The sequence below is a fragment of the Photinus pyralis genome, unplaced genomic scaffold, assembly GCF_008802855.1.
Source record: "Photinus pyralis isolate 1611_PpyrPB1 unplaced genomic scaffold, Ppyr1.3 Ppyr1.4_LG1, whole genome shotgun sequence".
Classification (NCBI taxonomy): Eukaryota; Metazoa; Arthropoda; class Insecta; order Coleoptera; family Lampyridae; genus Photinus; species Photinus pyralis.
Window position 1 is genome coordinate 69,162,813 of NW_022170249.1, and position 14,423 is coordinate 69,177,235.

At 35.9% G+C, this 14,423-nt stretch overlaps 1 protein-coding gene across 1 annotated transcript; it reads left to right on the top strand.

Moving 5' to 3' along the window:
• The first annotated feature begins 13,118 nt into the window (after positions 1–13,118).
• Positions 13,119–13,961, top strand: LOC116166392. The gene has a single exon (XM_031481350.1). It carries the CDS (start codon positions 13,119–13,121, stop codon positions 13,959–13,961), a length of 843 nt encoding a protein of 280 aa, XP_031337210.1.
• The last annotated feature ends 462 nt before the right edge of the window (positions 13,962–14,423 follow it).

Genomic DNA, 14,423 nt, shown 5'->3' on the forward strand with positions numbered 1-14,423 from the left:
GATGGTAATCATTTCGAATCTTACTATTATATCTATACATTGTGCTTAGTTGTTATTAATGTGCAATCATTTCAATACACCCTTTATGGCTTTCCAGTTCAATTAACTAAAGTGCTACAAAATAAAAACAGAATTCGATGTTATCAACACAATGAAAACACCAGGTAAAGTTGAATTCTATTTATTTAATGGTTAGAGAAAAGAAAGAACCAAAATATTTTGCGACAATTTTGTTCCTTCAGTCATGAAGTACGTTCACAGCAAATTTCGTGGAATTTTTTTTTCGAATTTTCAAAAACTTTTAGATTCGTTCAAAAACCGCCAGATACCAAATTTCGCTCGGAATTTTTTTCGCATCCCCATTGATGGGCGGGCAATTATTTAAATTTTCATTCCACCAAGGTACCCTATTTGCTTTTTTAGTACAAAATTTATAAATTTCTGGAATTTCTTTTTTTGATTTTTTAACTAGGTTCCAAGTTATTAATTTGTGATCTGATAAGGTTTCTACATCTTCAATTTTCCAATCTTCACAAATCTCAAAAATATCTTTTGATTAAATAAATTAAGCTATTAGTTGCCTTTTCCCCAAATTCAATTGTCTAAATTTAATAAAAAAATTTTCATCCATAATTGATTCTAGTTTCCAACCCCTTTAATTGATTTTCCAGAGAACTACAAAAATTACTGAAAACTACGTGATCGGCATTTAGAATTAATATTGTATTTGTCGCACATTGGGCAACACGGTGTAGCCGCTTCACAGTCCTGTCTTATATGGCCTTTCTTACCACATCTACCGCACATCTCTTCCTTCTCTTTACAATGTTTGGACATATGCCCAAAACCCCACCATTTGTAACATGTCAAAATTGACAAATGGTCTTCCACTAAGTGCGAACTCCATCCAAGACCGCTTTCTTTCCCAATGATTACTTCTCTGAATTCTGATCTTACTTCAAAAATTACATCAACAAAAGAGTTTGAATCTTTACCCCCTCTTCTAAATTTTTCCCTAATTTCATTGTTCAAATTCTCCGCACCCCCAAATTTTATTTATAATTTTCCTATTGCATGTTGCTATTTTCTCCGTAATATCTTCTTTACTAAAATTTTTATCAACCCTTTTAATAATTCTAGGAAATCCCTTTCTTATTTCCTTCCCATGTAAAATACCGTCTGCCTTACTGCTAATTGCTTGTGTAATTTTATTCGCATCCTCCTTATCCTTGCATTCTATTATTTACTCCCAATTTAGTTTGCCTCACCGCATTTATTTATACTCCATATTCAAAAGAGTTTTCACCTTTTCTTTTAACAATTTATTCACATCCGCAGCCGAAACTTTATTGTCTACCGGTAAAACGCTTACATTACAATTAATTTTATTTTCAGGGGCTCGAACTATTTTTGGGTCGGATTTTGAAGTTGCAATTTGAGCTTAGTTTTGAACATATTGATTACTTGTGGAAGAATATCTCGACCATGCATTTCAACTGTGATTTCTATATCTATGTTATTTATAAGTTTTACTCGTCTTTGTTTTTTTCAGAAACTGTAACTGTGATATACCTACCTTGTTTTAATTTACTATATATTCAAATACGTGTTTATATTATTTTTTTATTGTTTGTGTAGAATGACTTGTCCAATATCCTTACTCTGTGATTTACTGGATGGAAATAAATATTATACTTAAATTTGTACTGCTTAACTCTTCTATTTTTTTTTATCTTTTTTAAGGCATGACTTCCTTAATTCCCCGATTTGTCCTATCAGAGCCCCCATTTTAATGTTTATAGAAGAGACTAGCATCCTTAACTGTCTTCTATTATCTACAGTAAAAGATTTGTTGCCGTCGTCAGGTATCAGCTGATGCGCATAACTGCATAATTTAACAATATGATTTTCAATAACCTTCTCGATATTTTCAGAATTATTATTAAGACCAGAAACGTTCACTAATTTTTCTAAATTAAATTTAGAAAAATCATCGAATCCCTTATTTAGTAGTCCAGAAATTTTGACTTTTGATTTACTGCTATCCTCAATTTTCCCTTTCTTTACACTTTTTTGACTATTACCCTCCTTTTGACTAGAATCATTTTTATTCAAATTTTTCCTTTTCCCTAATCTTGAATTACTTGATTTAATTTCACTCTCTAAGCGTGACTCAAAATCTATATCTCCTACTTCCGAATTTTGAAAAAGAAAATAATAAAGAAAAAGAAAAATTAAAAGAACATTATAAACAAGAAAGAAACTCTTACTATAGAAAAATAATTAAGGCTAAAGAAAAAAAATTTACAAGAATATATAACATTACACGGTAATGAAAATCCATGGGGAGCAATATACAAAATTTCCAAGGATAAAAAAGAAACAATACCTAGCACTGTTTGGGACACATGTACCACAAAATATAATGCGGCAGTAATAAGACCTTACAATTGATTAGAAGTAGACGAAAAGACCTTAGCAGTCGAAGTAAAAAAAAAGAGAAAGAAAAATACACTAACACATGGCTGTCTACAGCAGAATGTCTTATTAAAAATGTAATTAAGGATGATGACTTTATTGAAAATACAAACTTACAAAAACAAAAAAGACTAGTATCAGAAGAAATGCCGAAGAATTATACAATCTCCAAACTCATAGCTAAATAGCAAATGCCATCAATAGACAAAAGAATAAAAAAGCTTCTGGACCCGACGATTTAAACTCCGAAATTATTAAAAAAATTTACCCTCATATTGGGAAAAAGATTAAGAACATTTTTAATGCTTGTATAAATATAGGATACTTTCCCAGAACCTGGAAGGAAAGCGAATGTATAATTATAAAAAAGAAAAAAAATTAAAAAGACGAAGATCACAAAAATTATAGGCCAATAATGTTACTTTGCTGTTTGGGAAAGGTGTTCAATCATCAACGATAGATTGAATTATTTCTTAGAGAAAAACAACTTAATCTCCAATAAACAGTTGGGTTTTAGAGACGGGAAAGGGACCGAAGATGCAATAAAACTCTTATCTGCCAAGTCAAAAAAAATTGTACGAAGGAGCATATCAAAAGTTTATAGACTGAGCCCAAAAAAAGTTTAATTCATTTTCGGGAATGGTAAAGCTTCCACTGTGTGGTCACATTATTCGATGGTTAAAACTACTATAAACATTTATAACAATACCGATCTTTCTAAATATTCAAAATACTCAAAAGAGTTTAAGTCCAAAAAATCACAAGTATTTAGTAAACCCAACGTAAACACCTTTCTAAGCGATGCATTTGAGGAGATATGTTTGCTTGTAAAAGTAAGTCGCACATTACTTATAACTACACATAATTGATATATTTCTACATAGGTTATTTTGATATTTGGAATTGGAGGAGCATGCTGAGCACAAGAATTAAGTACTTTGAGGGTGGATGATGTCATTCAATCATAAGACTATATTCTGGTTCGCATAAATGAAACTAAAAATAATGTACAAAGACAATTTGTGGTTCTTAGCAACTACCTAAAATATTGCAAAAAATATCGATTTTTTATGCCTTTCGTAATGGAAAATGTGTTAATCAAGTCGTTGGAAAGAATACATTCGCAGGTCTTCAGCAACTATTCTTGTCAAGTCCGGTGGTGACCTATTGACATTAAAGAAGCACGGCGGGTGGAAGTCCTGTTTCCTGTTTCACTTACAGTTGCAACTGTAAACAACTTAATAATTCGAGACACCCAGGGCTAGGTGGAACATGACTAGATTGTCGCCATGCGAGAGAAGCCTTCAAAAGACCACCTGTAATTTGGTTTTTGCACAGGGCTACCAAGAAAGAACCTGAGGTTACTCGCGGTATACTTTCTGGGCACTGCAAACTAAACAAACACATGCAGATTTACATCGCAAATTAATAAATATGTAAAGCGAGCTTATGCAAATCTAAAATTGATTTATCCTCAACGCCGCTACTTGTCGCAAAAGGTAAAGATGGTACTATGCCAAGCACTTGTTTTATCGCAATTTACATATTGCTATGAAACTTATCAATCGTGCCTCGCACGCTCGACATTGTTGAAAATAAGATTCAGCGTGGACAAACTCCATTTATGGTATAAAAAACACGATAAAATTACCACAAATTAGCAGAAGCTAAATGGCACATAAAATCGTGTGATTATTCCATAAAATTGTATAATATACTTCTCCTTATTTAACCAATACTACCCTAACACTGCATAAAATGGTTATTTATGAAGCCTTTTCATATCAGATAGTCAAACTGTATACCATCGTACCTTTAAATCTGAAGGGAAGTTCACAGTCTACTGTCACAGTCTCAATTTTCAATTCAAGTTATTTGAGAGAACGGCAGTCGACAATTAAAATAAGAGATCTTAAAATTACTCTAGTTTTTTTTGGTCGTCAAAGGTTTGCGATACTAGGCGCACGGAGACACAAACGCTGGCAACTTCTTCACTTCACTTTGTGTTATAATTATAACAGACTTACGTGACAAATAAAACTGGCTTGATGAGTAAGTTGACAAAATTTTCGATGGCTGTTCGCACGGTAGAAACTTTTAACTTTCAATATATAAGACCAGAACATTAACAAAAGGCCTCACTGTGCACTGTACACCTGCTTTTTAACTTGCCAAACCTTTTTCCGGAATCGGACAACACGCATTAAACTTCTCTCATTTAACTTACTTCTGTACAAGTTTAGTATAAAAATGACGAACAACGTCTTTAACAAAACCAATAGGGCCGATTGCCCGAAACTTTTTTTGTTGTTCCAGTATTTAAAGGAAACCCCACTTCCGCCATAAAATATTCATTTGAGAATTTTAATCTCCACTTTGCACTCCTTATAAGAACAAATAAAAATCTTGTATGTCATGCAAATCGCCTTAGTCTTATCTAAATTGAACAATTTAAAGAAAAAAAATGTAAACAAAAAAATTAAGTGAAACGAACTACCCCTATGCTTATTTCGTAAATAATCCACCCTATTTACTTAATAAATTGAAATAATCTCATATACAGGGTATGTTATAACGTATAACCGAAACAAACTTTTAAATTAATTAGTTTATTGTATGTTTTGGCAAGGCTGAAAATAATAGCTTTAATAGAAGTCAGTTGCCCATTAAGTCCACACATTAAAAGGAGATAATTAATGAACTACAACTTTTTGGTCTACACATTTTCCTAAAGTCGTTAATAACCGACTATCCAAACTTAAAAGAGGTATAAAAAATCGTTTGTGAAAGATATGTAGTTATTCATGCATTTTCCACCAAAAAAACCAAAGAATGCATTGAGCTCGTAAAACTGCGATTTTTTCTCGTTCGTTTCTCCGCTAATTCCAGTCCCAACAAAATCCTATATATGTAAAGAATTCCGAACAATATTGGGTATACACTTCCATTTTAAAATAGAATGATTCTAAACACCACGAAACATTTGATCGGTAAGTGGTAGTTTGAAACTGTTATCTTGTTTTTCAAGCCGAGCGTGCATCGGCGTGTCAACTTTTGGCAAGTTTCGAGGCCACTTTATGTGAAATAGATAGTTCTATATTTTATTTATGTGTTCTTGTACAGAACAAAACTGTTATAAAATATTAATGTCAAGAAATACCACGATACCAGTCATATCTATAATTTATTGCACGTTTTTGTGTTCCAGACAACGACGCTCGTTGTTCGGTAACAACTCTGGAATTCATCCTAACGAAGTTGACGCGAAAATCCGCACTTGTACTTGATTTGTAGGACTGTCATGTAAAGAAACTTTAGAAGTTTGACAACAACTCAATAAAAACTGGCGACGGCCGCCGTTCAAATATTCACCCAATACCTTCCTCTTTATAAAATATAATGTAAACGTAAAGACGTAAAAATATTTTTTTATTAACCAAACGCGTATTTCAAAACGTAAAGCAACGTTAGACGAAAAAGCGAGACGTGATTTGGCGCCAGTATCAGGCGAAGTTTCAGGCGTAAAATATATAGAATATCAGCTAATGCTAGCCGTCTATCTTTTATACTTTGATATTGCTCCTCATTTCCTTTATCTCCGCCCGTATAAATGAAAACAGTCGTACGTAAAGCATGTATAAATTACGATTATTATTATTATCACCATGCAACAAAATAAGAATCTTTGGCAAGACAAATTTGCATAGTTCCTACTCGCGACTATTCTACACGGAAAAATGCAATAACCGACGAAATCAAGCGTTACGGAATCTAATTTAAAAGCTCTTTTTCCGTTCTCTACTTATTGTTCTCTTTGCTAGATATCAAAGCTAGCAAATTTTATAACGGAAGTGCGTATTACACAGCTCGGCAGATGAAAGGTGCCGCGGATAAGTGAGTTACTGTAGAGCGATGATGCCATTATCAAAGCAGGGTGGCAGCACTTAGCCGCATTTCATTCGAATTGATTGTGAGAGAGGAATTTGCCGAAATACTTAAAAATTTAATAAACATTTACTCTAATATCCTTTTACTTAAAATGCTGTAATGAAATTATTTGCATTCCTTTATGCTGCGCAATGTACACGAACATATTAATCACATTTTTATTTTGTCACAGTAGGCGAAAAGTCTTACGTTCAATTGCAAACGGTAATTGAGTTCTTAAAGGAAATGAATTCTTTATGCAAATAGATTTTTGCAGGCATTACGAACTACTAGAACACTGACTTGTAACTGTCAATTACAGATTGGGACATTGAAATTTGGAAGTGTGATTCGCGTGATTGCAATTTTACCCTTAAATTAAGGGTTATTACTTATATGATATCAGAAAAAGTGTAAATGGTTTGGAAATATGTTCTTTTCGTGAACGATTTTAGCATATTTGGTTAAGATTGATAGCCCACCCCTTAAGGTCGATTCACCCTACATGGCACGGACCAACATGCTCAGAAAGACACGTACCGACACGACAAATTAATGCGTTTGGTTAGAATGCCTCCGTATCTTTTCAGTACTTAACATTTAGCAGTGACGATAAACGAATCAATCTAGCGACGACGAATTGGCTAAACCTTTAAATGAAGTAAGAAAAATCTAAAAAAGGACAAACCTTAACAATGTTTTAGAGAAATAAAGGCAAGTATCGTTTCATGTGTTGTTGACAAGTACTGTGGTGAGTAAATAGACTGACACTAACCTAAAACTTAAACAGCATTAGAAAGGCTTATTACAACTTAAAAATTATTGGTTGTTGAGTTGGTTGCATTGTTACCAACTGCCTTTCGTGCCTCAATCTAAGCATAAACTACGCACCACTAGCTCGCAGAAATCAGCAGCCGACACCTTATCAACTATTTTGTTCCAAACATTTACCTTTTGTTTAGCTAAACGAAAGTAGATAATGGTTCCGAGTTTTCTGACACTTATTTAGGTAGCTGACTACTACGCATACTGTACTTTAGCTGCACCACTTCTACAGCCAACCAGACGGCCCGAACTCAACTTCTTTTTGGTCGACTAAGCTCTAAACTTTCGGTCTACTACGGACTCACGGATAACCCAGGTAGCAGTGACACGTATTTATTACGTCATATTTAGGTGATAAATTCGTAATCACGTAATAGTTACCAAACTGCCACGTCATTATTACGTGTTAGGATTACACGTACTTTAAGACGCATGTAACATACGTTATATTTACGTAATTTAAATACCACTTATACACGTACTTACTATTTACTACTTTTGTCCAAAATTAATGTAAGGGTAAAACAATAATGGGTAGATGTTCGTTTTAACGACTGCGTAAACGAAGATTTTTGTTACGTGTTGGTACAGGATTCCATGTTTTGTACATGCGACTCCGTTGTTGTGTTGTGAGTGTGACTTGCGTTTAGTACGCTTGTGCAGTGTGATTTGTGTTTTCAGTCACATGATCATCGCAAGCAACATTTGCATTTTATTTATAAGGTTTCATAAAGTATTTTATTTCATACTATCTAATAATCGCCGATTTACCGGTCTCATTTAATAATTTAATATTTGTCTTAACCTATCTTTTTCCATTACCTACTACGTTTGACTGCAACATATTTATTATCTGTTCATGTAATACTGTAAACTGAAGAAAATATTGTACGTATTTCATTTTAGTGATCTTTTATATGTATAAATGGCATATGCAGGAGTGGAATTCTATGAAGAAGAAGGTGGAGGAATTGGTGTAGTCCACGAGTCTTGGTTTACTCCGAGGAAGAAGGAACTTCTTTGGCCTCCATTCAAATCACAGAAGGATTTTAAACGAGCATTACGAACTTGCGAGAAACCAGAGAGCACTTGGCAGCTATTCAGTGTATCCAAATTGATTTTCACCGAGGGTTAGTAGATGATACTTTCTTACTGTATTATTTACCTACTTTTACTTATATACGCACATTTCAGATGATTTGAGCAAAGCCTTGATAAAAATTAAAAAAGCGGAAGTTACTTCCAATGTTGAAACGTCCGATGATGACGGGTCAGATGTTTCTAACCAAAAAAGAAATCGTAAGCCTTCGAGACTATACTGAATGACAGCGAAGGTGAAGAGACAGAAAACAGTACTTTACCGCGACCTCCTGCTATAAAGCAAAAAGTTACTATATTATCGGGTATGTGTGATCTATTTGTTACATTATTATCTTCATTTACTAAATTTTAGTAAAACATTTAGAAAGTACTTCAACCTCATCTTCCCCACCGAGCACCATAGTTTCTACACCTAGATCGTCGGCTATCTTGAATGAAGGTTGAGCACACAAAAGTAATTAATTGGATTTGTTATGATAAAGAATTGCAGGAAATCACCCAACAATTAATGGGATAATTGATGTAATTAGAGAGCAGAGTAAGGACATAGCAATATTAAAAGAACAAACCAAAGAAATATTAGCATTGTTACGTAACCAGCAAGTTACCGTTACTGCTGTTCCTTTGCAACTGAAGTACTCCTGTTCAGTTACCTTTAAATACAGTTGATGATTTGAAAACTTTGGAAGAGTTTTTGAAAGATGGGACAAAATTTAACGTTTTTGTAAGTTGGACATTCCAAGGGCGCATTTATTTTATAATTTCTTTTTGTTTCAGTGCCTGTATTTTGCAAATTTAGGAGGGCGAGATGCCTCATCGTTAACTCACAATATAATGAAGCATTGCCTGACAAATGAATTAGCATCCTTGTATAATTTCTGTGGTAGCAGATCCAATAAGCTACCATTTAATAATTTAAAATTAAAATCAAATGTTGTTGGTATGTATCCACTATTCTATTAAATTTGTTGTTAATTAATTATTTATAGCTGCTGTAATGAGCAAATACCAAGGTTTAACCGAAAAAGATGTGGAAAATTGCATAAAGGAATGGTTGAAGCATTCGCCGCAAAGGTTAAAGTTGCAGAAGAAGTCAAAATAAAAATATTCATATTTTTAGTTATTAAGCACTTGAATAGGTATGTATAAAAGAAAGAGGAAGGAAATCGTTGGACCTAGGCAAATGTACAGACGAGTAGCTGAGGCCACTGCATCTTCTGTTCGTCAATTATGTTCGGGACAAGATACTCAGGTGAGTGTCATTACCCAAGATTGTTCAAATCCTGTGGACTTTAATGCAATAACAGAAGATGCAGTAATTGGGTCATTCAACACTAGTTCAAATGCGGATGGTTGTATTGTTAATATAGAAAATGAGGCAAACACAGCAGCTGATGCACAAAACGAAAGTGAAAGTATTGGTTTATCAGAATCTAATTTAGAATGTCACAATTTAAAAGTAAGTTTTACTAACAAAGGCGAGGATAAAAGTGAGTTGGACCTTTTCAATAAATTAAAAATATGGGCTACTGATGGTAGGGTTCCTCATAGTACAGTTACCAAATTATTACATATTCTGCACCCCTATCATCCAGAATTGCCACTTGATAGCCGTACTTTATTGCAAACACCTGTTGCACTTGAAGTAAATAAATTTGATAATGGCGAATTCTATTATTTTGGTCTTTTAAAATGTCTTCAAAAGTTTATTGATCTCTACCCCAATTTTTCAGAAACCAACTTTAATCTTATATTTAATGTGGATGGGATTCCTATTTTCAAAAGTTCAAATTTACAGTTTTGGTCCATTTTAGGGAAAGTTTTTAATTTAAAATTTAGCACCCCATTTGTAATTGCGGTTTTTTGTGGTTCTTCAAAACCTCCCCTCGACTTGTACCTAAACGATTTTGTTAATGAAATGAGCAATTTGTTAAAAAATGGGTTTAGTTATAATGGCAACCATTTTACAATAAAAGTACATTGTTTCGTTTGCGATGCTCCTGCACGAGCTTTTTTAAAACGCATCCAATCCCATTCAGGCTATTCATCTTGTGAAAAGTGCACTGCCCCTGGTGATTACAAAAATGGAAGAATCATTTTCAAAAATTTATTGTCTCAGCCTCGAACAGATGAATCATTTCGAATGCAAACAGATGATGACCATCACCACGGAACATCGCCATTGTTAGATTTAAATATTGGATTAGTGACCAAGTTCCCCATCGATTACATGCATAACGTTTGTTTAGGAGTTGTTCGAAAGTTATTAATAGCATGGACTAGTGGACCTTTACATGTACGAATGTGTAGTAAGAATGTTCAAATGATCTCTAAGAGATTAGATAATCTAAAAAAATATATCCCTGAAGAGTTTAATAGGAAACCGCGTTCACTCTTAGAAATCATGCGTTGGAAGGCTACAGAATTCCGAACATTTCTTTTGTATGTAGGCCCTATTGTATTACGCAAAATTATTGATGTTGCTATTTACGAACATTTTTTACTTTTGCACAGTGGTATTACATGTTTTGTGTCAGACACATATATTACTGAAATGGGAATAGATTTTGGAGGGGAGTTTTTAAAGACTTTTGTTCAACATTCTAAAAATATATATGGTGATGAATTTCTCATATATAATGTTCATAACTTGATACACTTAAAATCTGATGTGGCATTATATGGGATGTTGGATAATTTTTCGGCATTTTCGTTTGAAAATTATCTAGGCTATTTGAAGCGACTAATTAAAACTCCTAAGCCTCTACAACAACTGTGTAAGCGAATAAGTGAAACCGGATATAAACCTACTATTACAATAAATACTGGACTTTTTGAAAAACATAATAATAATAATGGACCTCTACCTTTTGATATGCGATATTATTCACAATTTAAAAAGATTCAATTGGAATCTTATGTCATTAAAATTAATTCTTACAGTAGTGCAAATTCATTTTGCTTAATGAAAGAAAATTGTGTTGTTAAGGTAGAAAACATCATTCAAAATAATTCAAATGATGAAGTTTTTATTCTTGGTAGGAGATATTTGACATATGAACCATTGTATTGCTATCCAATTGATTCTCAACAACTCCACATACATATGCTCTCGAATTTATGCACCAATGCGGAAATCTGGCCCATTTCTTCAGTGCAAGCGAAGTGTTTAGTTTGCCCTTATGATATAGACATGTCCACCTCTGAAGCTACTCGTGTTGTATCAATGCCCTTGATTCACTCATTGTTTGAGTAGCCACTTCCTATATGTTAATGTATGCACATTTAGTATTTTTAGAAGTACCTATTATAATAAAAATGACTATTATATTATAGCATGGAATGCTTTTTTAAAAATAAATATTGTTGAAACAAATGTGCTTTATTTAGCAGAATCACAATCAGAGAAAAGTCAAAGATGTTTTTATTTTTAGATTATAACCTAAAAATAAAAACATCTTGCCTTCTCTACAATTGTGAAAGAATGTTACTATAGATTTTGTTCTAAATACGTGTTGATGACGGCATCAAAAGTACGTAATTTACACGTCACGTGAGACGTGTATTTTACGTAAATAAATTACGTAATCGGTCTGTGACATTACCACGTATTTTTTACGTCGAAAATACGAGAAATTTCACGTAAAAAGAACGACATTAATCACCAATAAATGATGTAAATAATACGTGTCACTGCTACCTAGGAAGTGGCAGTACTCAGAACCGATTAGCCACGGAAACGCGAACTGGTATACAGAGTTACTATTGGTATTTTTTATACAAATTGGTGATAAATAAACATGATTTAATCGTTGGTTTGATAGTTTCGTATGTATTATTATTTCTTTTTGTGTAGGTATCTTTAGTAGGAATGTATTTCATGGAATACTCACACTGCCGGCCATTGTTCAATTGACCTTGTCAGTTAGTGCTTGATAAATTGGTGTCTACGTAGTCCGAATTTGCTTGGAATTCTTCATAATCTCTCACTCTAGATGGTTTATCTAGATCTATGGGGGGAGAAGAGTTGCCTGGTACATTTCCTTCGCATTTTATTTTTCAAATATTTTCTTCACTCCCCCTTACGACTCGCTGGCACCAAGCCATTCATTTCCTTACCACGCTCAATTTGCGGATATGGCATATGTCGCGGCCCAGCGCGATGGCATAGCGGTGAAACGTCCCTAATTTTGCCTACCAGGGACGCATCCTCACGACAGTTGATTAAATCCTGGGAGAGGCGGCGACACCAGGTATATGTCAAAGTTTCATGTTTCAATTGGGAGATGATGGAATGGTGTTTAGGATGGTATGTGTGCGAGGAAGAACGATGTTTGGCAGCAACTTATGAGCCGCCTCTCCTGCCCATTGACCGACCGACTTCTTCAGGACGGGAGTAATTCAATCTCTGAAACCCACAAGGGGTAAACTATTATTATGGTCGGTGTTTCTTGTGAGAACTCAAGTGTAGCGTCACCCGCCAAGCACGACCCGAGCACGTGATTGTAGCGTGCTCGACCGGTCCGTTACAGCCCCTAACACAATAGAATATTTTTGGTTGGAATGTGGAAAAACCGACCTGAGGGAATAAACAATCCGAGGCCGGCAGTTACGCGCCGACCTCGCATACAATAAGGCTTGCTAATAAACAAGTTTCAACGTCCATTCTTTTCATCTTTTTCTCGAAATACTTAGCCCCACAAATTGGTGACCCCGACGTGATTATCGCGTAAAGTGCGGCAGGATATTTCGCGGAAAGGACATTCAACGCCAGTGCGCAAGGAAACATGGCCAACGACGGTGAAAGTTCAACGCCAGCCCTCATGGTATCGGTAGATCGCGTCGCGATGCGCTTACCGGAATTTTGTGCGTCCGATCCGGAAATGTGTTTGTTGGAAAGAAATTTCGCTGCGGCAGGGATCACGGCAAACGGCACGAGGTTTGATTATGCGGCTGGCGCGCTCCCTCCAAAATACGCTCTAGAGGTACGGGACGTGCTCCTTAATCCACCGACTACAGCTCCGTACGACAAACTGAAGAGCGAACTCACACGAAGACTTTCCTCGTCGCAAGAGGATAAAATCCGTCGCCTCCTAGAGAGAGAAGAGTTAGGGGACCGTAGACCTTCCCAATTCCTCCGCCATTTACGCCAACTTGCGGGACCGACTACGGACGACCAACTTTTAAGGACACTATGGGTAAGCCGCATGCCCAGAAATATACAAATGATCCTGGCCACCCAGAAGAACACTCAGCTCGACGAGGTGGCAGAGTTAGCGGACAGTGTCATTGAGCATGCGGCGCCCAACGGCCAGATCGTACCAGTCCACGCGAGACAGGACGGCGCCGTGGATTCCCTTGACCAGAAGCTAAACCAAATTGCCAAATCGTTGAAACAAGAACTGATGGAAATTATGCGCAACGAAATCGCGGCCCTACCAGGACAAGCCCCATTTTCACGAGACACCGGATATGAAAATCGACGACCCAGGTCGCGCTCACGAGCCCGCTCCGTCAGTCGTGGACCAGGGAAGAAAATTTGTTGGTATCATTGGCGTTTCGACACCGACGCCAAAAAATGCGACCCTCCCTGCTCGTTCCAAGCGGGAAACGAGGGGGGCGATCGCTAATGGCAACCAGCGACAGTGGCCCCGCGACGAGCCGCCTGTTTATAACCGATCGCGAATCCAAAATACAATTCCTTGTGGACACCGGTGCCGATCTATGCGTGTTCCCAAAACAACTCGTTGGTAAATCTTGCGAAAAATCGGACTACGAACTTTCCGCGGCAAACGGTACGATCATTAATACTTATGGAACGTTATTACTAAATTTAAACCTCGGGTTAAGACGCGATTTCACCTGGCAATTTGTAATCGCCGACGTTTCGCGACCCATTATCGGCGCTGATTTTCTTGCCTACTTCGGGCTATTAGTGGACGTAAAAAACGGCCGTTTGCTCGACCAGAGCACGAACGTGATCTCTAAAGGTCAGGTGACAACGTGTGACGTTCCCTCCATCAAGACGGTCTGCGGCACATCCGCCTATCACCAAATCCTTCAAAGTTTCCCAGACATCACTCGACCCGTCG

Coding starts and splice junctions, on each gene's coding strand:
- LOC116166392 (XM_031481350.1), top strand. CDS start 13,119: ATGGCCAACGACGGTGAAAGTTCAACGCCAGCCCTCATGGTATCGGTA.